General features: G+C 39.5%; 1 protein-coding gene across 2 annotated transcripts in view; it reads left to right on the forward strand.

Moving 5' to 3' along the window:
- Bmper (BMP binding endothelial regulator) overlaps window positions 1–26993 on the forward strand; it is a 235002-nt gene that overhangs the window by 106904 nt on the left and 101105 nt on the right. For both annotated transcript variants that reach the window (XM_076863824.2, XM_076863834.2), the window contains exon 7: window positions 26448–26547. In XM_076863824.2, coding sequence (XP_076719939.2) covers window positions 26448–26547 — 100 coding nt within the window. The remainder of the gene's footprint in view (window positions 1–26447; window positions 26548–26993) is intronic.

Genomic DNA, 26993 nt, shown 5'->3' on the forward strand with positions numbered 1-26993 from the left:
AAAATCTAATCATTCCTCTTTTCTGAATAATGCATTTCTTTTTAAAAAGTAATACACACACACACACACACATCCCACCAAGCATGTGGTGTGTGTTTGTGTGTGTGTGCGTGCACGCACGTGTTGAGTGTAAAGAAAGAGGCTTAGGATAAATAAAGGGTTAGTTTAACTGTCCTTCATTACAGTTTAATTGATTCACAAATACTCATATTCTAATGTGAAAGGAGAAGTTTTACAAACCTGGATGCTCTAGGAGTCTGCAAACTGCTATAGGAGTCTGCAAACTGCTTTAATTTTGAAAATATTCAAGACTGGAAAGTGAAAAAATTAGGACTAGTAAGGCTTTGTACCCTTGTCTAGAACCACAAACTAACAGAAGAAAATGGTTCTTTATTTGGATAAAATTAGTGGAAATATGGAAAGATTTTTAAACTGTTTTAAATTTTTGAAAAAATATTTTGTGGTGCCTCATTCTTCATTTGAGTTCCAACCACTGATATGGACTATCTCTGAATTCTTTGGCAACACTGAATGATCAATTGTCATATGAGGTTTCTTTTATTTAAGTGAGGCTAATTGCCTGTATGGTACTTTGTAATGGCATGTTTTTTCTAGATAGTCCCTCAGTTAAAAGATTTTAATTTGACTTAATGAATTAAAATCTAATCCAAATGAATAACTTTTATACAGTATTGACTCTGAGAAAAATTTGTGTTTATTAGATGAGGTACTATATGTGAAAGTTTGCATAAGGTATTTTGTTTGATTTTCCTAGCAACCATTGGAAGTAGGTATCACCATCGTCAGATAAAGCAACAAACAAATAGACAAATGATTGAGCTAGAGCTGAGACCAAAGTCTGCCTCCAATGCAAATCTTCAAAAAATTTGTTGAAGTACTGTGACTCCTACTTATTTTTTAATACTTTACTGAAAGGCACCGTATTAGTCAACTTTTACCACTGGCTTATGCTGTGGTAGAAACATAAAAGATGTTAAGCAAGTTCCTTATTAACATTTCATTATTAACATTTTATTCCTGTGGGTATTATTATCCTAAGAAAATGCCAAGTTAAATAATAGATGTTTCCCACTTTGTATTTGGTACTTCTGTTCATCCATACATCTATCCATCCATTATGAAGTTCCAGACACTGAAAAAGCTTGAAGTAGTGGTGAACAGAGATATGAGCCCCTGGTCATTCAGGAAATGGAATGTCAGGGATGAGACCCTATTATAATATAGGTAATACAAGAATTCATGATGAAGACCTTTGTCAAAATTTAATGATTGTTCTGCTCCATGGATATTATCCATCATGGTTCTTAGAGGCAACTTGGCTTAATGAAAGATGTCTAACTCATGCAGAAACTTCCAAAGATCTGTCATTGTTTAGTAGGCCTTTCTGCTGGGAGCCATCAGCCAAGTAGGTATGACAAATTCCTTGCCAGCTTACTCCCATGCTGTCTAGTGGAAGGACTTCTGAAAGGTGACCTTGCTCAAGGACCAGGGCAGGATCCGTGTTTAGGGTGTTCCCCCTTTAGAATAGGGCAGTTTAGCATAATAGGAGAGTAGGGTGTTTCCCCTTTAGAATAGGGCGGTTTAGTAATAGGAGATTAGGGTGTTCCTCTTTTGGAATAGGGCGTATCCTGCTGCTGAGTTCCTCTTGAGTGCTTAGGGTCAGACAGTATATTTTGGGAGACAGAAGCCCATGCGGAGGGGATTTTGGAGAGAGTGGATCAGGGCAGAGTGTGGATTTGGGAAGAGAACGTGGATTCCCCCAGAACGTGTTTGTAGACGGCCGGTGTGAGTTCGGGAATAAAGAATTGCTGTTTGAATCTACAAGCTGTGTGGAGACTCGTGATTTGTGCCCAGCCGAGAGACTGCGGCATCTGGTGGCCCGTTCTGGGGGAATCCACGTTCTCTTCCCAAATCCACACTCTGCCCTGATCCACTCTCTCCAAAATCCCCTCCGCATGGGCTTCTGTCTCCCAAAATATACTGTCTGACCCTAAGCACTCAAGAGGAACTCAGCAGCAGGATACGCCCTATTCCAAAAGAGGAACACCCTAATCTCCTATTACTAAACCGCCCTATTCTAAAGGGGGAACACCCTAATCTCCTATTATGCTAAACTGCCCTATTCTAAAGGGGGAACACCCTAATCTCCTATTATGCTAAACCGCCCTATTCTAAAGGGGGAACACCCTAAACACGGATCCTGCCCTGGTCCTTGAGCAAGGTCACCTTTCAGAAGTCCTTCCACTAGACAGCATGGGAGTAAGCTGGCAAGGAATTTGTCATACCTACTTGGCTGATGGCTCCCAGCACCTTTCCACTTTACAGGAGTCTGCAAACTGCTTTAATTTTGAAAATATTCAAGACTGGAAAGTGAAAAAATTAGGACTAGTAAGGCTTTGTACCCTTGTCTCATTTTTCTGGGATCATTCTACAAGTGATTCCTTCTAGGAATTTTTTTTTTCCATTTTTTTCTTTCCTCTTCCTGTGGTAGGTTTGGGAGAAATCACAGTAAAGAGAGTTGCTCAGGTAACCTCTGGCCACATGTCCACAGCCTCTTTGGGCTGATGAACTCTTGAATTCTATATAGTAACTTAAACATATTTGAGGCTTCAAAACATTTAGGAAGAATCTGATTTCCTTCATAGAAGTTTTTTCTTCATCAGGAAACTTTAGTATTTAATTCAAATATTTTTTAAAGTTCTATAGCGCATGTGATGGGCTATTGTTATAAGCATCTTTCTAAGTTCTGCTGCTCAACTTGGAATTTGAAATAGCCTGCAGGGTAATTTAGATTTGGCTTAACTTAACAAGCTTATGAGTGGGTGAGCCAATTCCTTTATGATTTGCCAAGAATAAACAAACAAGCAAGCAAACAAACAAACAAATAAATAAATAAATAAATAAAAAGTAAAATATAAGAGAAGAAGGAGGAAAGGATCTACCACACTGGCAAAATGGTCAAACAACATATACCTTTTCCCTGCAATGGCTCAGATAGTCTCAGACACAGCAGTTACCTCATGCTCACTCTGGTGATAATATGTCTGGCCATCCTTCTGAGCTTCTCCTGAGATGCCAAAAGTGAACTGTAAATTAGCTCCTGTCATGGAAGTTGATATGTGATCTGAGAGGGTTTGAGGAAGCTTGGAATGCTCTTTGCAACTAATAGTGAAATGAAATTAGAACTATTTGAGAGATTCACAGGGGGAAAGTATAACCTGAAGAAACTTGGGCATTACTTTCCACAAGAGATGTCTTCTCATGAGAACAGCATTGCTTTGGAAGTATCCAAGTTAATCTCCTTAATGTTGTAGGGCTTTAAGTCTTCCCAAGTATAGAAACATTTGCTTAGTAATAGATATATTGATTACCTGTTTATACCAATACCCATAGATGTCAAAGTTCGTCACCTAATGTTAGTCGTCATATATCTTTGGGAACCCATATACTCTTCATAGAAAACATTGTCTTGGGCTGGGGATATAGGTCAGTGGTAGAGCACTTGCATGGCATGCGTGAGATTCTGGGTTTGATCACTAGCACCTCAAAAAAACAAACGAAAGCAAACATTTTCTTATTGTAACCTTCTGTTAGGCATCCATGAAGACTGATTTTACCCTAGGGTGACAACAATTCAGCTTACTTAGTGCTGTGATATTGTTACTGTCTAGGAGTCTTGGGGTTGTTGTCTCGGCTCAGTAAATAATTGAAGAACAGGACACAGAGATAGCAGGTAGCAGGTTTATGGCAAAAGCAACAGTGAAGACAAGGGGCCCTTGTGGGGAAGTTTTGACTCTTTATATGGTCCCTGGAATGTCCTCCTTTTCTTATCTCCTTCCCTTTCCAAGCTCTCCTCACTATTGTTTTTTTCTTTTTTGTTACCAGGGATTGAACCCAGGGGTGCTTAACAACTGAGCCACACCCCAGCCCTTTTTTATATTTTATTTAGAGACAGAATCTCATTGAGTTGCTTAGGGCCTCACTAAGTTGCTGAGGCTGGCTTTGAACTTGCGAGTCTCCTGCCTCAGCCTCTTAAGCCACTGGGATTATAGGTATGTGCTACCACACCTGGATCTCACTATTGTTTATCCGTGTCCCCTGTGTCCACATGTTTTTCTATTGGATCCCCCTCTTAAGAGCAGGAGTACGGAAGTGTCTGTCTAATTGGGTTCCCCGCTTGTATCTGAGAGCACATTGGTCCACTTGGAAGTTGACCTCATCGGAAGACCTTCTCCTGCTCCTTTGGTTTGGACTTACCCCTGGATTCCTTACTTGCCATCTTGTCCTGGCACTTTTGCCTTTCTCCATCTCCCTTAGTATAGATGAATATTTCCCAAAGGTCCATATGAAAAGCCTAGGTCCCCAGGATGGTGGTGGTTTCCGGAGGTGCTATGGACATTGAAGAGGTGAGGCCTTATGGAAGATTTTTATGTCACTGGGAGCATGCTCCAAAAGGAACTGTGGGGAGAGAGCCTATCATCTGTCTCTGTCTGCTCTTGTTTAAAATGTAAATATTCTCTCTGACAATGAGCTTCTGTCATGATATGCTGCCCTTGACAGAGGCCCAAGCTGATGGGTTCACTTCATCTTGGATTTGAACTGTGAGGCAAAATAAACCTGTCTTTACTTCATAAGTAGCCCGTGTGGAGTATTTTGTTATAGTGATGTGAAGCTGACTAAAACGCTTCATATGGGAAATAGATCTGGTGTCATCAGATTGTGATCCTTTGTGTGCTTACTTGCTGGTAGAGTGGCAGCTCTGCTACAGCAGCTGAGGGATGTTAACTATTGAATTCGTGCCTCTTAGTTATCTGTCCTTCCCCCATATTTCTCCTGTTTCTGCCTCTCTCCATCTTTCTGTCTTTACTTTCCTGAGTATGTTTCTTGCTACTTCCAACATCTTTTGCCAAACTTCTAAATCTTCTCTCAGTCTTCTGAGGACCTAAACACAAAGAGAAATTGTAAGGGTTCCACGAGAATATGGAATTATGGCTTATGCTGTGACATTTTTGTATACATTATACAGTTCTCACTCAAAAAATTTGAAGAGGTCCAAGTTATTGTGTTTAGAATTCATTTGGGATCACTTGTAGGGATTTAGTAGGCGATTGCCCATTTTATTGAGAGGGATGTTTCTGTGAAATGTCTTTACTCATTTAATGAAGCAGGAAATTTTCAACCAAAATTGAAAAAATGATTACCCTTGATTCCTACTTTTTTCCCCAGAAGTGCTATCTTACTACCATAGCTTAATAAAAATAGGATGGAAATGTTATTTTGAATAAATGAAAACTGAAAAATAGAGTATTTTATCTTCTTTATTTTTGTTTGATTTTCATTTTCAAATTTAATGTGGGCATAGAAAAAGAAAAATAGGGTTAAAAGTTAATAGTAAAATCAATAGTATCCCTTTCACCCATCCTCACTCTATATTCTTTTCCTTATAGGTGACCAATTCCAATGCTTTTAGCTGTTTCTTCTGATTTCTTTTTCCATTTTATTCAAGAATATGCGTGTACTACTTTTTCTCGGCTCAACGGTTTTAGATATTACCTGTAGACTCCTAAAGTGGTAAATGAGGATTGCGTAAACTGTTTTGCATATTCCTCTATTTACTGACTCTCATATACTGATTTCATATTCTGATAGTAACACTAATATAAATCTTGAGTATATGCCAGTGTTCATTAAAATCCCAGACTAGACACTTAGATTTTGATGTAGCAGTTACAGAAACAGCTTGCTTTTATGTGATAAGTATTTTTAGGAAATGGATAGTTCTGATGCACATGTCCAAGGAAGAAAGTTTCTACAAATAAGAGAATCTCTGGCATTAGGTTTGGCCCTTTGTTCTTTTCAAGGTGTCAGATAATAACTTCCGGAGTTGTGGAGGATATAAAGTCGCATTAATTGATAAATAATAACTCAGGGGTTCTGCCTCAGTGAATTGAAAAGACGAATTTTAAAATTCCAAACAAATTATTTGTATGTAATTATTTACTTGATGTTTATAAATGAGCATTTGCTCCTCCCTAAACATAGTAAATGTGCCCTCCCCAAGAGAGTTTGCTAAGGAAAGCATAAATTTTAATTTGACCTTTGAATCAAGTTACTTACCAATTTTAAAAATTGTTCTGAACTGCTTCCCTAGATTTCTAAATACATTTATATTTGTCTGGGAAGTACAGCTGTTGGGGAGGAAGTTGTTGGTAGGTTCAAAAAGTGGAGGTTCACCCAGATGTAGGAGCAGGCACACAAGACTAAGATCTCCACAGCCCAGGCAAACGGCTGGAGCTGGGGGCCCAAGATGAAGCTGAGGATCCCAGAAGGGCAGAGCCTACTTTCAGGAATCAGGAGTGCATGGTGTTTATACATGCAGAAGCTTATGCATCCTCTTTAAGCAGTTATACTGGCAAGAAGGAGGATGTGCCCTTCAGCCTACAGTTCAGAGACAGAGAGAGAAGCAACCCTAAGTCTGGATACTAGGCATAATATATGCTCAGTGATTGAAGAAGGGACTGAGGTAGAAATACAGCCTGAAAACATGAGTCAGGCTGGGAGAGAAGAGATGGGGAGGTTCATTAGCATTTAGTGCTCATTTCAGGTTCCAGGCTTGTTTGTCCACGAACAAGATTTGGGGAGTAGCAAGGGACACACAAGTGTGTTGGTGTGTCTCTAGTGCCTAAAAGGAAAAGCACTGGAGATAGAGATGCCAGGATATTTTAAATCTGCTTGTCAGTCTTTCACATTTGTTTAGAAACTGAAACAGAATTTATTAATTATTTTGTCCAGCTGCAGAGAGCTTTGGAAGGCAGAGAGAGGAGTGATGAGTTGATCTGAAAGCTGACACCCATTATCAGGAGGTCTTTGGATAAAAATTCAAGAATGCTTGTGGAGTTTCAGAAACAATCTTGGACCCCCTACTTTGGGTTTGACACTCCAGCAAATAGGAAGGGTGCTTCAGTATGAAGCCTCTCTGAGGAGTTGAGAGGAGGGTAGAAGGGTTGAGTCTGGGTGATGTCCTCCTTTCTTCTGCCCTGATCAGTCTGGGAACTGGGTAGGGGCTGTAGCTCTGGGTAGAGAGATTTGGATGGGTGGTGAGGAAACAGGATCAGAGAGAGTCAGGGTAATGCGGCAAAAGGATAATTTTATAGACAACATAGATGTTTATCTGTCATGAACTGTGAGTTCTCTGTTGGATTATTTCTCTGTCATGGATCAACTTGGTGTAAGGATTGCATGGGTTTTGGAACAAGGGAAATATGGAAACTTCTCATTTGCTTCTTTGGATAAAACTTCTAAGCAACAGCTGAAAAGGCCATGTTGTTGACTTCAGCATACCAGGTCTGACTCTTTTAGGTCCCAATTTACTTATGACAATGACCATCTTATGAGAACATCCTGCCTGGAGCATATTGGAGAAGGAATAGTTGACTCCTTGGGGCCATCAGATTGATTACAAGAATTTAGTTACTAAAATGAAAATGGCCACTGTGTTTATTTATGAAAGTGCTTTGTTGGTCTTCTAAGTCGAAGTTGATGACAGATGTGTTTTTAGAGAAAAAGTACAAACTCTAGAGATGTAAGCATCTGTTCTTTCTCAATCTTGCCTTTTAGGCCCACTTTTCTTTTTTTACCCAAACAACAGACTTGTTTGCTTTTTTTCTTTCTTTTTTTTTTTTTTCCTACTGAATACCTGAAAATATGAGTGTCAATGAGTAATGTGGATTCTTGACAGTTTTACTGGAACAAAACTGGTGTTTTCTGGCTTTGATTGCCCATATCTGGCTGGCGTTGTGGGTGGCTGTTGATGACCCCCCCCCCCATTTTTACTGCATAGCCCATATGGCATTGCAGTCTGCTAAGTGAACTTGCCGATTTAAGTGATGATGTACAGTGTTTCTGTGGGACCATAGAGTTCATTTCTATGACCCAAATGTGCTGCTGTACTTGGGTTTGTTTATCATAGTTAGGAGAATTACTTCATGGAGGTAGACCTCAAGAATGTAAAAGTCAAAGCATTTAAATCAGTGGTTCTCAAAGTGTGGTCCCCAGACCCCTGGGAGTCCCCAAAACCATTTCAGGAGATCTGTGTGGTTAAAACTATTTTTATCATAATACTAAGACACTATTTGCCTGTTTTGCTATTTACTTTTGCTCAGATGGTGAATAAAAGTGCTAGAACCTGGGCATAGGTCAAACAGTGACATTAAAGTGTGTTATCTACCACTGTGTATTCTCAGTAGCAAAAGAAAGAGAAAGAAAAAAGGTTGTCATTTTCCCTTAAAATGTTCTCAATGAAGCTAAAAATTATTAGCTTTTATTAAATCTTACCCTTGACTATACATTGTTTTTACATGGGGCATTAAAAAAAAAAAAAAGTCCTGCTGCATGTTGAAGTCCTGTTGCTATCTGGGGTGGGTAGGGAAATGCATTTGTGTTTATTTGAATTGTGAACTAGCTTAATCACTAATTTCATGGGATTCCATTTTACCAGAAAGAATGACTTGACAGACACATAATAGTTACACAGAACTGGGTATTTGTCAGATATCTTTTCAAAAATTAAAAAAAAAATGAGCATGCCACTTCAAGGAAAGCAAGTAGTAGAATTTATGACTAGGGATAAGTTATAAACTGTCAAGTGAAAACTTAAATCGTGGAAAATTATCTGCACTGTGAACTTGATAGCTTTCTAATGAAGGCTTTTCTGAAGAGATGGTAGGAATAAATGCATTTTTTTCATATTTAATTATGAACTACCTAAATTAACACTTTCCAAATGACCAATGCATAGTGTTGCCAAAACCTCAGGCTTGGAAAGAATATCCACTCAAAATATAAGATAGAGCAATGAATTTTAATGTAAGAGGATAGTTCATTGATGTAGTTTTGTACTCCATATTACAACCAACTTTTAAGAGTGTTGAAAATTTTGGCATCATATCAAAGAAGAGTATCCACAATTGAAATGGCTATTAATATCCTTCATTTTGTAATCACACAGTTGTGTAAGGGTAGATTTTCTTCCTACACTACACCCCAAACAACACAATACAGTAAACTGAAAGTAGCAAATGGGAGAACCCAATGTCTTTTACAGAGATTTACAAAAATGTAAAATATTGACACTTTTCTCACATTTTTGTTTTGGAAAAGATAGCTATTTTTCATAAAATGGATTATTTAAATTAATATCTAGTGAGTTTTTGATATTTTAAAGTGAATGTATTTCTAAAAATTTTTAATTTCTAATATAGTAATATCAACAGATGTAACCCATATCAACACCTTTGGCAGTTTCAATGATTTGTAAAAGTATAAAATGATTCTGAGATAAAAATATTTGAAAACTACTGGTTTTAGCTGTTTTCCACAGAGCATGGCACAGATGAGGGAACCATGACTGGTTTTCTTAGCATTGGTACTTTCCTTTGGTTTCCATGTGCCTGTCAGAAATGCCCATGAGATCTTTGCTGACCCTCAGCCTTGATTCTCTGCGAAATGAACATTGCCCACCTGGAAGGAGGCACCAGCCGTGGACTCCACCCACCTGAAGTGGAGGAGAGGCGCTTGTGTGTAAGAAAAGAAACTGTCATTGTGTTTTCCACTGGCAAACTCTGAGGAGAGAAGGACAGTCAGGCTGAGGAGATGGCTGTTAGCCAGAATAATGAGGCTAATTCTTATCTAAATTAATACTGAAGCCATGCTTATCTAAAGACAGAATTAGCATTTGGAAAAGTCACTATGAGTTCATCATGAAAAATACCATCATCATGGAATATTACATGGGCAATAAAATGTGAATTATGGAAACTCATAAAAAGTGCTCACTAGGATTTCAACTAAAGAACATAAAATGCCCAGTGGTACTGCAGTCTATCAGTGAAAATTTGTGTTTTTTTTTTTTTTATTGTTAGAAAAAGACATTATGCTAGCTACTAGGATACGGTGGTAACAATGGATATAGACCTTGACTATACATATAAAATTATTTATGCATGTTGAGCCAAGTTTGAAGGTCATAAATTAAAAACAACAATAGGTGAATGAGGGAGCTGCCTCAAATTTCTTATATTTCCTAAATATAATTTAAATTTTAGTATCAGGGGGATCAGTGGCTAGAAATGGGTGTGAACTCATGCTCGGTCATCCCTGCCTCTTCAAAGCACCAAGCTGGAAAGCGGCACAGTGAATGCAGTTGGTCCTTGTGGCTCTTAGCTTTGTGTCCTTGCCTGATCCCCAAAGCTCCTGCCTGGTTTTATGCTGTTTACTCTGCTCCTTTGACCTGAAATAGCCCAATCTCAGCCTCACCTGGTGGTCCTGTGAGTCCCACCCAGTGGGAGCTACATGGAGTAAACAAACCTTTTCCTTGGATCTTTGTTTCTGCCATTACCACCTACTGGGGATCCTATGAGGGATTACTTATCTACAGCATGTCACTATTTTGAGGTCTCTCTCTCTAGGAGTCAGGGATTGAGGGGCTAGTTTGCTAGGCTAAAAACACTCAGGAGAAAGACAAGGTTGAAATATTCCTTGGCATATCCTACAAATACCCCCTTTAAAGGCATGGAAACCACATATCCCACATAATCTGCCTGGGGAATTTGTAGCCAGCTATGTTTTCAGAGGATGTGGGAGGTAGAGTTCTCATAGTATTATATTTATAAATATTCCAGAAATGTCAGGCATTGGTTGGGTGACCTGGTTTATAGAATTGTAAAAGGATTGTGTTGAAGCCTAGAAGTCTTTTTTCTATAGTAAAATATAGAGATGTAGAAGTCCCTGACATAGCTTGTACTGACAGTATCCTACAAAACAACAACAAAACAACAAAGAAACAATCAACAAACAAATCAACAACAACAACAAAAAAGAACAAATACTATAGAAATCTCATTTAGAAAACATAATTGGAATCTAGAAAAATATAATTTAAAATTGAATTTAAATAGTGTTTGTGGATGGGTAGAAAGGCTTCAGGGGATAGAGTTGATTGCTCAGTTAGTTGATTGCTCAAGAAAAAAAAAAAACTTGTTTAACAAAAATTTTCACCAAGAATTGCCCCAATTAGGAAGGACGCTATAGCTATAGATCCTTAGGACTGACCTACAGAAGGAAATTAAAGTCAATCAGCATTTTTCAAATTGTGTTCCCTATTATATTGTGCCAGAGTATGTTCATGTGCCATGATAAAGTTTCTGTGTTCAATTAGGTTTGGGAAACACCATATCCCCCTTGGATATCTATATCCATTAACAGATTTAAAAAAGTCATGCAACTGGGCTGGGGATGTGGCTCAAATGGTATCGCACTCACCTGGCATGCGCAGGGCGCTGGGTTCGATCCTCAGCACCACATAAAAATAAAATAAAGATGTTATGTCCACTGAAAAATAAATATTAAAGAAATTCTCTCTCTCTCTCTCTCTCTCTCTCTCTCTCTCTCTCTCTCTCTCTTAAAAAAAAGGTCATGCAATAAAGAAATCTATTTAACTTTATTTAACCCAACCCACATCCATTTCTTTGTAGATGACTTGTCATGGAACCCCCATCAACTTTTATGTTATAAAATGCTGTAGGAGATCATTGATGTAAATTTCACTGATATTTTTGATGGAAAGGTGTGATTTCTCCGAGCTTCTAATGTCTCTAAAAGAAGACTGAGGTGAATGTTGGCATATGTTGAAAAGGAATTGTCATTGTCTTTCATGTCTGGCTAAGTCCTTCATGTGGGAAAACGGGCATCCAGGCTGGGGGTATCACGATTAGCTGGAAGGATTCTGTGTGCTAATGGTCATAGCCATCTATTTCATCTGGGCCTCAAGTGCATGGTGGTTACTACACCCCTCAAAGTGATTTTTCTTCTTTTAACAGAAAAAGCATTTTAAAGAAAATGGTAATACAGTGACCTACTATACCTGTGGGGTTGCCTCACGTATTAATAGGTAACACAAGTCTATTTGTGGCCTGGGTAAAGGGAGCATGTCAGGATGTGTTACTTTCTATAGTGTGATGAAATGATTATCCCCACCCCCCAAACAAACACCTCCTTAGGAAAACAAACACTAGCAAGTTTATTTTATAAAACCTGTGTAGAACTTATATAAATATATTGTGACAGCAGCTGTCATACTGTATATGTCAAGAAAGTGCTTTGAAACTTTATGCAAATACATGGGCAATGTATACACTACTGTGCACCCTAAAGACTACCCCATGTGTTCTTGGTGCCAAGAAAAACACAAACGTTCTCCAACTAATGCAGAGGGAAAGTCGCCACAGCCCTGTACCTTTCAGAGCCTTGTTCTCTTGGCCAGTGAAACCCACTTTGACTGGCTAGCCTGAAGGTAGTGGTAGGGACAATGCTATACAAAGTTTAACCAGAATTCTTATAGATCAAGCACTGTTCGGGACCATTTAAGCAGATTTACATTCATAAATTTCATAGCAGCCTTGTTTGAGATAAAATAAGCAAGACTCAGATTAAAATGAATTGCCCAAGGTCACTCATTCATTCATTAGTTAATGATCATATTAGTCTTAGTTCTGATTGACTAACATACTTGTGATCTGAAGGAAGTACTGCATATTCACAAGTGTAGATTATGGTGGCTGTGGCCTTTAGTGTTTAGGATTATATTGTACATTATACTATAATGTATAATTGAAACTGTACATTACTTTTTTGTTATAAATAGTTATCTGATAAGGTGTGCTCGTGGACTATGGATGAAACTCCAAAACAAAAGGTCTCCATCTCCCCTCCAGAAACTGTTAAGATGAAAAATACAGTTACATTTATATTATACTCTTCATTGTGTATAATTCCACATTACTGTGCAATGATTATTTTGTGTTTTTGTTTTAAGAAGGTATTTTGGTTAGGCTAGGACCAAGAGTATGATCTACTGAGACTTTTAACTTGTCCAGACTCAAGATTTTTTAGTATTTTTTAGTTGTAGATGGACACAATACCTTTATTTATTTGTTTATTTTTATGTGGTGCTGGAGAACAAATTCAGTCCCTCATACAAGCAGGCCAAATGTTCTACCACTGAGCCACGACCTCAGCCCTAGGCTCAAGTTTTGACCCATCTTCCCCAAACCCTCCTTGGTACTCTCTTTCTTTGGAATCACAAGTGGTTCATTCTCTTGAATCAGTCCTGCTGGGAAAATGGTTCCTCTCACTACATCAGTAATAACATACACCAAGGTGGGAAAACCGGCAACCACAAGGGGATAAGGGTTCAAAATCAATATTTCTCAGAGGGTCTAAAGGTTTTTACTTGAAAAAGCAGAAGCTTTCTGAAAACATGGAAATGAAAGGAGCAGTGTTTGCACTAAAATTGTTCACAGCAAAATTTTTAAACGATTCTATTCTCAAACATTCACAACTCCAAAGGCTGGTTGAACAAATCTGTGATCTGAAGAAAGTCCTGTGCATAGTCCAGTGTTATGGGCAAAAAGATGTGAATCTTTGTTAAGAGGACATTCACTTCATGCACTAGGTATGAAATATTTGTGTCAGAATTCTCTCAAAAACTCGAAATTTGCTGTATTATTAGATTTGTAGAAGTAAAAGTATCCAGAAATGTGAAATTCCAGATAGTAGGTGATGAATCAGTAGCTTGAGGGAAAATAAGAACTTAAAAATATTTATGAAATCTTAATTCCTCTTGACATGAACAGACCTGTGCCTTAAATTCAATATAGGCAGGAAACAGTTCTAGATTCTAAATTAAGAAGGAAAATTGGAAACCTACATGGTTCAAAGAAATGAGCCCATGAAGTTGAGACTTCCTCCAGACCTCAGGTTGTATCCCTTACTACTTTGAAACAGAGTGACTTGACAATCTCTAAATTTTAATTTATTCATCTGTGAATTGGGAAAAAGGGTATACTATCTTATTGAGTTTATGCAAAGATAAGATAGAAGCAAAACTTTTAACCCAGGGTCTGAAGCATGGTGAATGCTCACTATTAGCTATTGCATATGGTTAAGGTCAAATTAATTTGGAATTTTAGCATATGTCCTGACCATGAGCTAATTATGTATATTGAATTACTTGATAACTAAACATAGCAATGATTATTGAATCCCTGTCTAATAACATTGATCAATTTAAGAAGTTATTTTTCTGGATTTCTTGGTCAAAGGGCTGGGTGTGCAGCCATATATGTAAACTTACACTTATCTGCCTGTTTTTAAAGTATCATGTCACCATCATCCTCATGTTAGGCTTGCATAGTGACACGGTGGATATTTCTGAATTAGTCCTGGACATTTGCCCCAAGAATATTCCCCTTCAATGCTGGTATTTGAGAAGAGCCCCAGGTGTGTTCTGAAGGACTTCTCTGGCTCATTAATCACTGAAACCTTGACTGTTCTTTGAGTGGATTAGACATCCTCTGATTTCTACTCAAAGGTGAGTTTCCAGTCTTTTTCCATTGCCTTCATAGGAACCATGGAGATTGTCCCTGGTTTTATTTGAAGCTTTTAGAGTAGTCCTGGCAAGTCCTTGAACTTCTGTCCTTCTAGCTATGGCCTTTAAAAAAACGTCCAGAATGATTTTCCATTCTGTATAATTTTCTGAAATAAGGTACCAATTGTGTTGTTCATGTAGAACTTTCTTACCATACTTTTTAATGAAGTTAAAAATTTAACTTGCCCAGTCCTACAGTTCTCCATCTTGAAAAAGACCTTTAGGGTTGTCAATCATATTGTCACAGTTATGGAACTATTGTCCACTCAAATCTCATGCCTGGCTTTAGGCAAGGTTTTTAGCCAGCAGCAGGTTTAGTGAAGCATCCACTTCCTTCTGGACTCTCCTAAGCAGTTTCTGGTCAATGTTCAAGATGATCATTCTGAATCTGGCTTAATATTATTCCAAGAGGAGCTTGATGTAATATAGCTCATTGTTTCTACAACAGGTGAAGCACTTTTTCTTCCCATCTGGCTAATGTATGAGTCCATTGTCTAAGAATCTGCCTATGCCTTGTGAGTATATACTGTTTTATATTAGTACATACTGAACTTCATTGATATCAACCATCCTTCTGTAGGAAGATAGTATCTTCCTCAAAAGTCAGAATTCTTGATAGAGGAGCTATCACTTTCCTGGGCTGGGAAAGAGTTCATTTTCCACCATCTCTGTCTGTCATTGTTTCCTTGCTCAGCATTACTACCAGTTTCCTAGGACCTTTTGTTCTCAGCCTGGCATGGCCACAATTTCCCCATCATTGATTGTACACTATCACTAATATTCTGATGGCCTCAGATAACAAAGCAATGAGAAGTCTCTGTTGAGGAAGTAAAGATCAACATCACTTTCCTTTTGGTTGGTTCTTCTCAGTTATAGGAATCCCAGATCTGTAGAGCTTGTACCACAAAGGCCTTAGTGACACAGTTCAAACTCAAAAGAGTTTTTCTTTCAACATTCTTTCTCATCCAGGACTAGAGATCCAGGCAACCATGATACTGGAAATGGCATGATTTGAGTGACAGATGTATTCCATCTGTGATAATTTCTTTCTGAAATGAGGCTCAGTCACTAGGTGATTCTGTCATGTTTCATCTCTTCTTCCCGTAGGGTGGATTTTCTCTCAGGAAAAACCAACAAGCACCTCTCCCCTCCTTGGACTTGCCCAGACATGTCAGAACACTCTTTGGCCCAAGCTGGGACCCCCCACCACAGCTGTTTCCAACAAACTGTGTACTTCTTTTCCTTTGATCATATCTGGCCTCATTTAGAGTCATCCAGAGAGCTTGCCAAGATTGGGTCGCAGCCTGATTATCTCAAAACACAAACTTAAAATTGGTTGACAAGACCAATACCCAGAGGTGCTGCTAGTTTGAATGAATAGTGCCAGAAACTTCTGGTCTCTCTGGACTATATTCCTTGATGGAGGCCAGAGTGTTTATTGTAGTGCTCTATGACATTGTACTTGCATTTTAGATTTTTGTTATAATTTTGGGAAATTTTCAACTGATACAAAAAAGGGACTGACATAATCATACATACTAAATAGACATTTTGGTACTTTTTATTTAAAAGCCATGATGTCTGATGCAGAAAAACTCAAATGTTTGTTTAATGGGTGAATGAAAGCCAAAATGCTGTGACTAGTCAGTTGCTTTGCAAAAATTTAGATGAAGTTTAAATGTAATCTTATTTTTCAGTAGTGTGTTCAGACTTACTATACTTAGGAAACCCTCAAAGTATAATTTACTCAAAGTAATGAGGGGGGTCCAGATATATCTTAGTTAAGAGCAATTCATTTCAAGACAGCCAGTGTTTTTGTAGCTCAGGAAACCTCACTGGAGCACACACATTTTTTTTTTTTTTTTTTTTTTTTTGAGTTACTTTCAGCTTTAACTGGCAACCCAACAAGTAGGTGTTTGGTCAGAAACCAAATACTTCAGATGTTACTATGGTCTCACTGTGGAGCCAGGCGCTATGGAAGACAAAACAGTAACATGACCTCTGTACTCAGGGAATGTTCCATCTTGTTTAGGGGGCAAGTGATGCACCTATATGAAACATTTTGGGGATGAAATAAAACAATATGTAAAAATGCAGTAAGTACAGATGAACTATTTTAGGTGGTCAAACTTAAAGGTCAGTTGGCTGCTGATGCTTGGGTTTCTGTCTTTGCCATCCAATATTTCTTAGACACTTTGGACCCGTTGGAAGCCTTCATGTGGCATCTTGCTTAGTGTACAGCAGCTTGCTGGGTGTTGTGGCATAGATAGCCTGGGGAACATGAAGACATCCCCTCCTGCTCGGTGGTGTTATTTCCTTCCTTTCAGGAATGGCTCATAACTCATAGGAGGTGTGAGTTCTGAATGATTGTTCTTTTCATCTCCCTGGAAGCAGGCCAGACTGTAGATCGAGCGTTTGATGTGTCAGCAGCAGCCTTGTAACAGCCCTGACTACTTACACGATGATGAAAGGTTGAACTTTGATAAAAATGACAAAAAAAGGAAAAGGGCTCTTTTTATTTTTTTTTCCTTTTGCTCTTTTTCTCTCTCTGTCTTTCTCCTTTTTTTTTTTTTTTTTTGCTGGGTGGGTGGCTGGGTGGCATTGAGAAACATACTACCAGGGTGGTCTACAAGGTCTCTGGGAATCTGAAATATCAGGAGGGTGCTCTCTTGTGGATTTACTTGTTTGTTTATATTGATTGTTTTGGAGAGGGAACACCCATGCTGGCTGGTATGGCAGGGCAGACTCTCAGGGCCCTTATCAGCAAGCTCCCACCTCTGCTTAATGGACCAGAAGGGGTGTCACCTTCCTCAGGGTGGATCCCTTCAGTTCCAGCTGTCCCTCAGCACTTGCTTCCACACACCAAACAAACCAGGGCTGGCCAATCGATTCGGATCCCAGGGCTTCTCTTCACCCTTTGGTTCCCAGGGTATTTATTCAGCAATCTCATCTGAGCTTGGTCCCATGGGGTGGTCTTATCTTCCTGCTTCTAAAATTGACCAAGAGGGGAGTGAATTATATGTGGAAAACCACAACCAGTTGGAATGCACCTCAAACAGGAACTCAGTCATATCTGGGATGGAAAGCTCAGGTTGCAAGAAGGGAATACATTTCTAAATTTTCTTTTTCAAAACAAAAACATAAACAAAGCCCGGTGCCATTCAGCCAAGTGACAGGGAAGAGGTATGATTGAGAGTTCAAAGGGGAAGATGAAACGAGTTCTACCTTTAAAAATGAAACTTAGTTAAATGTAATACTTAAACAACATTTAGAAAATAAGACTAATGGAACAAAAAGTAACAACATGTCCATCACCTATATATTTTTTAATCTCATATTTATTTCATGAAATTATGGCCTTTGGCTTTGCCCCAGTATGCACTAGAGGTCCAGCGCTGTCTCCATAGCTGGCTTGGGAAGTTGTTGAAAGACAGCTTCTGGCTGTGGTCTCAGCAGGCGCAGGGCATGCAGTATGTGCCATACAATCCACCCGCTGAGACCAGGACAGGCATTTTCCTACAGTTTTGGCAAGAGTCTTGGAATATGATGAACATGGTCAAACTCTTTGGGAGCCATCTGTCTGATCATACGAGAACGTTGAGGTCCCTTCAGGACTTACTGCCAGGGCCAAAGGGTGACTGGCCAAGTCCTACAGCTTAGTGGGAGCTTCAATTTAAGGGGTCAGTACTGACCAGAAGGACTGGCATAGTGCCTTCAAAGAGGCCTGTGGGTTACCAGGACAGTTTTCCTACTTTATTCAGTCTGAAAAAATTTACTCTTGACGCTGTCCATCAGCACTTATGATTTACATGTGACAATGAGAAGATAGTGCATAAATGAGACAGATTGTCTGGCTTGAAGTTCAAGTTCTAATAGGAGGAAGGACAACTAAGGAGTGGGCTTGAATTTTTTTTTTTCAGGATTTGCACTGAGATTCTTGGCTATCTTCCTGTCTCAAAAAACATTTCAAACACTAGCTTCTTCACTGAGGGAGAGACTATTTTAGTGTGTTATAGTGGCATTCATCCTGAAAGAATCACACCTGGGACTACACAGAGGAATCAAATATCATTTCTTAATTGTGGTAGGCAGAATAATACACCCCCTCAACCCCAAGATGTCCATGTCCTAATCCTTATGACCTGTGAATGTGTCTTTCTACAGTGAAAGCTATTCTGTAGCCAGGCATGGTGGTGTACACTGTAATCACAGTGGCTCAGGAGGCTGAGGCAGGAGGATGGTGGGTTCAAAGCCAGCCTCAGCGATTTAGCGAGGCTGTAACCAACCTAGTGAGACCCCATCTCAAAATGAAAATAAAAAAGGGCAGGAGATGTGGCTCAGTGGGTAAGTGCCTTTGGGTTCAATCCCTGGTACCAAACATAAATAAATAAATAGATAGATAAAAATAAATAATAATAATAATAATAAAAACATTCTGCAGATGTGATGAAGTTAAGGATTTATCATGTAGTTATTATCCTGTTTAATATGAGTTATCCTTCTTTCAAGAGTCCTCATCAAAGGGAGGCAAGAGCATCAGTAAGAGAAGGAGATGAAGTGACATCAGGTGGGCCAGAGCCAAGGGAGATTTGAAGGTGCTACACCAATGGCTTTGAATGGGGAGGAAGGGGCCATGAGCCTAGTAAGCAAGACTACTTCTAGAATCTGCAAAAGGCAGGGAAATGGATCCCCCCCCACACACAGTTCTGCCCAAAACTTGATTTTTGCTCAGTGAAGTGAAATTCAGACTTCTGATCTCTAGAACTGTAAGCTGATAAATGCCTGCTGTTTTAAACTACTAAGTTTTCATGGTAATTTTTTTAGAGCAGCAACAGGAAACTGAAACAATATAAACAATGCTACAATTAGACTTAGAAACAGGGGTTGATGGGAAAAGTCAAAGGAATTTGTTTCAGGCTTTGATTCTTGAGATGGAGCACTGGCTCATGGTTCTCTGACTAGGTAATGAAGTGTACAAAAGAGTTTTTGTTTTTGTCGGTCCATTGGGTCCCTCTCAGCGGTTGTTGTTTGTTTGAGATTTTTATGGGACAAAATGGGCATGCTGGTGGAGCTTTGCTGACATGTTTGGCTATCTGTGTGTAAGATTACAGTTGAGTTTTATTTTATCACTTGGAAACAGAAACCCATATGTAGCCAAAACATACAGGTTTTCAGTGCAGGAAGCTTCCAGGATCTGCACAGATTATAAAGCCTGTGGTAGTCTCAGTGCACAATTCTGCTACTCTGCTTTATTCACAGCTCCAATTCACCCTGCTTCTCCCTGACTTCCTACCTTCCCAAGCCTCAAGAAAAGATGCCTGCAGCCACCAGTGAGGTGGACTGGGCCTGGTTCTTCCCTCAGTGGGAAGTGTTCCCCATGGAAAATTTGCTTCATTCTTCAAAACACATGTCTCAAGAACATGTTTCGAGCTATGCTGTGTGCTGACTTGTGGGGGGCTAACATTGTACACAAACCTCAGTCCTGCTTGCTGGGAGCTCCTGCTAAGGAGACATTTTGCAAAGTAGAGTGCCTTGGATAGCATCCTCATGGACATTTGAAAGATGTTAGAAGTGCATGCTCCTGGTCGATGGTTTGAGGAAACACTAGCCTAGTACTGTTCTCACTTAGGAGTGACTTCAGATCCCCAGAATACATGTGACAATGTCTGAAGGCATGTTTGGTTGTTACAACCAGGGCATGAAGGACGCTACTGGTACATAGGAGGTAGGGATCAGGGATGCTGCTATACATCTTGCAATGCATAGGACAGTCCCCGCAGCAAGAAATGAGCAGATCCCAAATGTCAGTAATTTGAAATTTGAGAAATACTGTTCTAATGGGTAAGTCTGATACCTACACATAAATTCTTACACCACAGTGGTATATGCATTCACAAATATATCCCACTGTCATTGCATGTTGTTATGTACATCATAAATACATTTTGGTCAACCGTGGTCTGCATGTACTACCTAGTGATATTGTAGCCATCTTAGTTTGTCTAAGTACACTCAGTGATGTTCAAACAACAAGGACATTACTGAATAATTTATTTCTCACAATGTGTCCTCCTTGTTAAGCAGTACTTGGCTGTGTATGTGTGTAGCACCTATTTGTTCCTCTTTTTTCTCATCTATATATGTTTTATATATAATATATATACAAAAAATATATGGGTGTGTATTCACACCCACGTATATGTGCATATGTATTCTTTTCCAAGAACTCCATGAGTTATTCTGACCCAGGCTAGATTGGGAATCCTGATGGCAATGAGGAGCCATTACAGGTTTTCAGGCATGAACATGGTACATCCTTATTTGTGGATTCAACAGCAAAGTTTTTCAATTGAATTGCAGAAGAGATAAAGGGCCTTGTTGGTGGGTTATTCACAGCTTTATGGGGATGGATGATAATCACCTTTAACGGCTCCCTGAGAGAAGCCTCCAACTTTCAGATTTCCACATTAGGAATGTCTTATTTCAGAAGGAAGAACAGAAAAGAAGGGTGTGGGAGGGAAAATGAGACAAGTAAAAAGCCCTAGGGGCAAATAAAGTGAATGCATGATTTGGATTTTCATCTCAGTATAACAAAATGTAGATACTACATTGTATCTAAACCATTTGCATCTAAGAAGCAGATATAATGCTATAACCAGAATTTATGGGAAGACATAAGAAATGGCTCAAAGGGGAAGAAGTTCTGACCATCAGGTTGATAATACTTCATATTATTATCAACTAAGAAACTGTGCAGCCATTGGGAGCCCATAACTGATGGAAAGGACTCCACTTTGACGTTAGGACTGAATCTGCATTTTGACCCTGCCACTTATTTTTTGGGAGGTATATTTTCTGAGCAAGTTCCCTAAGGTTTAGTGCCTCAGCTTCTACTCTAGGGATGAGGATAGGTAGCACACAGGGTCTTTGGGAGACTTGTTACAATGACAAAAGTATTTAGGGCCTCCAACAACCTGGGCTTGACATCTACTTCTTGTTCCTAGGGAGTCTTCTGTCCCCTTGGCCGCTCTACTCCTGCTCCCTCAGTTCAGCAGCTCAATGGCCTCCTTCACTTCCCACTTTGATTGGCAGGTTTTTTTTTTTTTTTTGGTTTTGTTTTGTTTTCTGTTCTGTGCTGGTCAAGAATGGGAAAATCCAAGTAACAAGACTGGAAATAAGTGTCATGCTCTGAAAGTTTAGTGAAATCAAGCTCTAGGCCAAAAAGAAGAATGGCTAAGGACTTCTACTTCTTTTTGTGATTCTCTTTGGACCCAATTTTTAATTCGGAGTGGTTGCTCTGCTCGAAAGTCAGCTTTGAACCTCTGGTTGTGGTAATATAAGAATAAGGGGCCACTCAGGAATCCTTCCCACTTGAGATGTATTTCTTTCCTGCATATCCCCTCCAGGCTCTCTCTCCCTTCTTCCTACCATCTTCTCAGAATAAACGAAGAACTCTATTCTTTTAAATCAACTGGGCATAAGAAAACATCTCTGTAGAATGTGATAGCCTGTAGCATTGTTTAGCAATGAATCAGCTCCACCACATTCTAGAGAGTTTTTTGGTAACTGTTTAGCAACTCTGCTCCCAGCCTCCTGTTAGGAGCCAGGCTGTGCATCCTGATCAAGGGATCAGTGCCATGTCTCATGCTACAGGACAGTTTCCAGCCCTCATTCTCAGCGGGTCCTCAGGGGTTGGAGAAGCATTCCACATGCACATGGCTGTGGTTTTAGCATCTTGCACTCATCACACTATTTAGGAAGACAGATTTTTATTATGCAGCAAAATTGCTGCTCTAGGGTAAACTTTGACACAAAGCAATTGTGTACTTGACTGAATCAGCTAAAACAAAATAAGAGCACAGAAAATACGCCTGAGATAGATTTCAGACTTTTGTTTTAAAAACAGCTACTGTCAAGAGAAGTACTTGGATGTGCAATTAGAATAAATGACCTTTGCTCGAGAACAAACTTGCCTTTCTAAGGAAGAGCAAAATAGTGAAAATCAGAACACTCAAATATTATGAAAGTTTCTAGCACATTCTTTTACTTGACAACCAGATAAGAATAGAGTAGTTTGTCTCTATGTATTTTAACCATCATGCAATGTTTCAACATTTAATAAGATGTTAGATTTTTAATTATGTTGGTCGGACTTGTACCAGTTTTACATTTTGAAGTTGAATGTTGCTTTGGACATCTCAGCATCCACAACATTTAGTTAGTACTTGAAATGTCCACAATGCAAGGTGAGACTGTGCAAACCCTAAGGAGATACAAAGATAAATCTGGGATGCAGACTCTCCAGAGCCATGTCCTCAGTATTCTATAAAGAGGTCTGGAAGACACCAGATTCTGGAGCTCATTGTGTGTAATAGCTCCACTTTTGATTCACTAAGTTTTTATTGAGGTGTTCTTTAAACTTTCACTCTCCTGAAGGATATGAGGCAGATAGGACTGGTTCTTGCCTTCAAGACAATGTAGCTGGGAGGTAAATCTAATTTCATCTTGTAGGATTAAGCATTTATGTATGTTGTACCGAAAATTATGTATGTGTCCAATATACAGGGGCATAGAGGAGAAGGGAGGCGATACGGAAAGGCGAAGGAGGTTCCAAGAAATTGAAGGGCTCAGGAAAACTTCACAGGTGGAAAGATGCTTGAGATTGACTTTGAAGGAAGCAGAATTTTTATAGGGGTCAGTGATGGAGGTCAGAGGGGAAAAAGGTGTGTATAAAGAAGATGGAAAGTGGGATGTATTTGAGGGCAATAAAGAAATAAGATAACTCTGGAAACTTCACTTTATGTTGGAGTTGTGATGGAGGCAGATTGGAGAGATTACTGGGTGTCTTGACAAAGTAGACTTCTGATGTAATAAAGGTCTATTGTGCAGTACCAAAAAACAATTTATTTCTTGCTTATTTCCGTTCATTACAGGGATCTTGAGGGTAGATATCGATAGGGTGACCCAGGGAACTAGGCCTTTTCTTTATTCCATTCAGTAGGTCAACTCTTAAGAGAATAAATGAGAGCATGGAGGATTGTGTGTGAAGAATTTCTCTTGGGTAGGCTTGTGGGTCTACCTCCCATTGATCAGAACTCAGTCATAGGGTCACATTTACCTGCAAGGGAGTGTGGGAAATGTAGTATAGCTCTGTGAGAGAAAAAGGAAGTAGATTTTGGTGTGCATACACCAACTATTACACTCTACTACGTTGACATTTAGCCTGAGCAGGTTGAACCTTATCCTGAAGGCAGTTGTGAGTGGTGAAGCTAAGCAAGAATGGGGGGTGTGCTCACTGGTAATGGAAGTTCCTTTAAGGCGAGTGATTTCTGTGTATTATATTCATTGCTATATCCCCAACATATTATGATGGCCCCAAAGAAATATTTGACAAGATAATGGAATGGTGGATAGATATTGGAAAGGAGTCCTGGATATATGGAACATTCCAGGAGGGATTACTGGAAGAGAGTGGAGTCAGACAAGCCAATCAGAGAGCTCTCGTGACAATCTCACAAAGCCTGAGTTAGTGTGGTTACAGTAGGAATTTGTTCATTTTTAGAACCAGAAATGTTTACTCCTGTTATTTTAACCCTCTTAGTTCACAGCATAGCCATAGACTGTAGTTTAACCAGAGTCCCTGCTGAGTTGAAATCATAGTGGCGGGTTGTAAGCTGTGACTGTGTTCCTAGGAAGGGCCTGCACTTTCTTTGGAGGCATTAATTGGAATGCTGCCTCGGGACTTGGGCTGTGCCACAATACTGCAACCCAAACAAAATAAAACTTGACTAAACCAGCAAACCCAGATTGGAGTTCAAGTTACTTTAACGACTCTTGGGAAACACAAACTGCAGTTGTATTATGTATGCAAAATTTGCTCTTTGACCTCATGGTAAGGAGAATTACTGGAGTACACATGTTCTTTTGCCAGCTTTCCAAAGTGTTGGATAAGTTAACTCTTTTGCAATTATGCAATGTTTTTCAAATTTTAATTTTAAAATATGCTTGAAAAATAGATGCTGATCCAACAAGAACAGAATACATGGGTGAAAAGAAAGTGTTCTCTGTACACCTAAGAGAAACCAGCACACAGGCAAGCTTGTGTGGCTGGAAGCTTCAGGACTAAGGAAGTTGCTTGCAGATGAATTTCTTTGAAATTAAAAGTGAAGGGCAGTGCCATCCTGTCCTCCCTCTGGATATGACTTTTGTGTTTTATGTATAAGCTTGAGCCCATCTCAGGGGCTTGCTCAGATTCAGGTCACCCACCTCTGAAGTCTGATGACAGGCCCTTAACTTCAGGATCATGCAGGGCTGAGTGAGAAATCTCAGAACAGCTTGGGATTTGGGGGAGACTTTTAATGATTCTTGCTGATCGGGAAATGATATAAAAACAACAGATGAGCTTTTTGTGGTATTTTCACATGTTCTCTATTGGTTTGGGGAAGAATCCAACATTAAAGAGGTTTCAAAATAACACATATTTAAAAAGACATATAACATGCCCTCTCTTTTTTACTCCTCACCACCAAAAAGTAAACTAGTAATTAAAATAGAAAAAGCGGAAACAGAGGTGACAGCAGTTTGCCAGGATGAAAATTAATAGGATCCCCAAGGCCAAAGCTAATGCCTGCTACTCATGCAGAAGGTGTGAGGAAATGTCTAATGTTGGATCGTTCCCTTGATGGACCTAAGGCTCTTTGAGCCTCAAGTTCCTCTTTTCCTGAGGTCCCCTGAGATATAAATTATCCACTCATGACAATGGACACCTGAAAGTCCACTAGTTTGATTTCTAGCTCAAATCCTGGACAAGCCAATCCACTGAAATTCTATTAGTCTTGTAAAATTTACTGAATTTTCATATTTTCTTAAAAAAAGAAAACTTATAAATGAAGTTCATGGTAATTCATATTGCAAGGAATAGGTGTCAATCAGCCTTGCAGGTTTGTTATATATAAATTAACTGGAAAGTATTTTTTTTCTCTGCCCCAGCTTTCTGAATAAGCAGTTAAAATTTGCTGAGGCTGGACAAGAAGTGCATAAGGATGCATCTTGCATTCCAGAGAGAGAAGAGATACTCCTGGGCAGAGAAAGAAGGGAAGCCAAGGATAAAGAAGAGGTGTCAGAAGTAAAGGGTGCTGAGAAACAGAAAGGGTCAACAATGAGAATGAGAAAGTAGGAAAAATATTCAAAGGTTCGAAAAGTTCTTCCATGGGCCTCTAAGGCTCTTTCCATTCATCCAATATTAATCATCATAACCTTACCATCAGTTAATGGAAACGGATTTGATTAGCTGGAATCCAGGGAGATGGTTCTACTAAACAATGTTCGGAGCCATCAATTTTCAGCAGATTGGCCACATCTTCTAGTTGAACCCTCAGTGAGCCATCCCAGTGATACCTTCAAGCTGTGGCAGACAGTGAGGTCTTCCTGCAGGAAGATGTCTGCAGAAACTGCAGAAAGTTGGGAGTCAGAAAGAGGAGAAAAAGGCTCAATAAATACAGAGGGTTCCTTTGCTTGCAGGGGAATGAGTGGTAAGAAGGGTACTGACCTTTAGGGTGGCCCACTCATCCTGGTTTGCATGAAATTTTCATGGTTTTAAGACTGAAAGTCTCCAATTCTAGGCACACTGAGATGGTTTGTTAGACCCACCTGAAGCTGGTCTTGAGAAGGGAAAAAATGAAGAAAGGTGGCAGTGGGTGGGGCTGGGGGAGGTGATGCCATTTGGAATCATCTCTTGGGAGGCAGTCTTTTTGCATCTGCAGTTCAAGGAGCCTATGGAGAAGATAAAAGGATGCTTGGGAGGAATTACATGGACCTGAGCAGTCACCCCAGGTACCCAATAATAGGGAAGGGCCTTAGATTTGCTCCAGATATCTTGGTTGTACAATCTATATGTACTGACTTTTCTAAATGTGCTTTTTTTCTCTTTCTCTTTTCTTAGGGAGGCAGGACACAGTGCGTGAGAGAAGTCTGTCCCATTCTCTCTTGTCCCCAGCACCTTAGTCACACACCCCCAGGACAGTGCTGCCCCAAATGTTTGGGTGAGTGACTATTTTCAGGTCAAAAAACAATGCAATTTTTTTCCAGAGTTTCGACTGAGTATTGATACAGATTGTTATTTGGGGTTCTTGGGGTTCTGAAGTTGTCTTGTTCATGGTTTGTTAGAGACAACAGCTCCTTCTAATCTCCTGAGTAGGGGTTGGCTCTCATCTGAGGCTGCCAAAGAGGCTGCTCTTATCTTTCCTTATATCCGGAACCCAGTACACCAGATCACCTGGGACATTGTCCCATGTGGTGAGAACAGTACTGAAGAAGCTCTCTTTAATTGGGCCTTATGATTATTGGTAGGAACATACTTTAAGAGCATTTGAAGTAAATGTATGGAATAATGTAGACTGGTGTTGTCTGCAGAAGCAAAGCTCAGGGGAGGATAACGTGCCAGAAAATGAGAGATTTGGAAGAGAAAAATGAATAATAGGACAAAGGA

The sequence above is a fragment of the Callospermophilus lateralis genome, chromosome 1 (assembly GCF_048772815.1).
Source record: "Callospermophilus lateralis isolate mCalLat2 chromosome 1, mCalLat2.hap1, whole genome shotgun sequence".
Taxonomy (NCBI): domain Eukaryota; kingdom Metazoa; phylum Chordata; class Mammalia; order Rodentia; family Sciuridae; genus Callospermophilus; species Callospermophilus lateralis.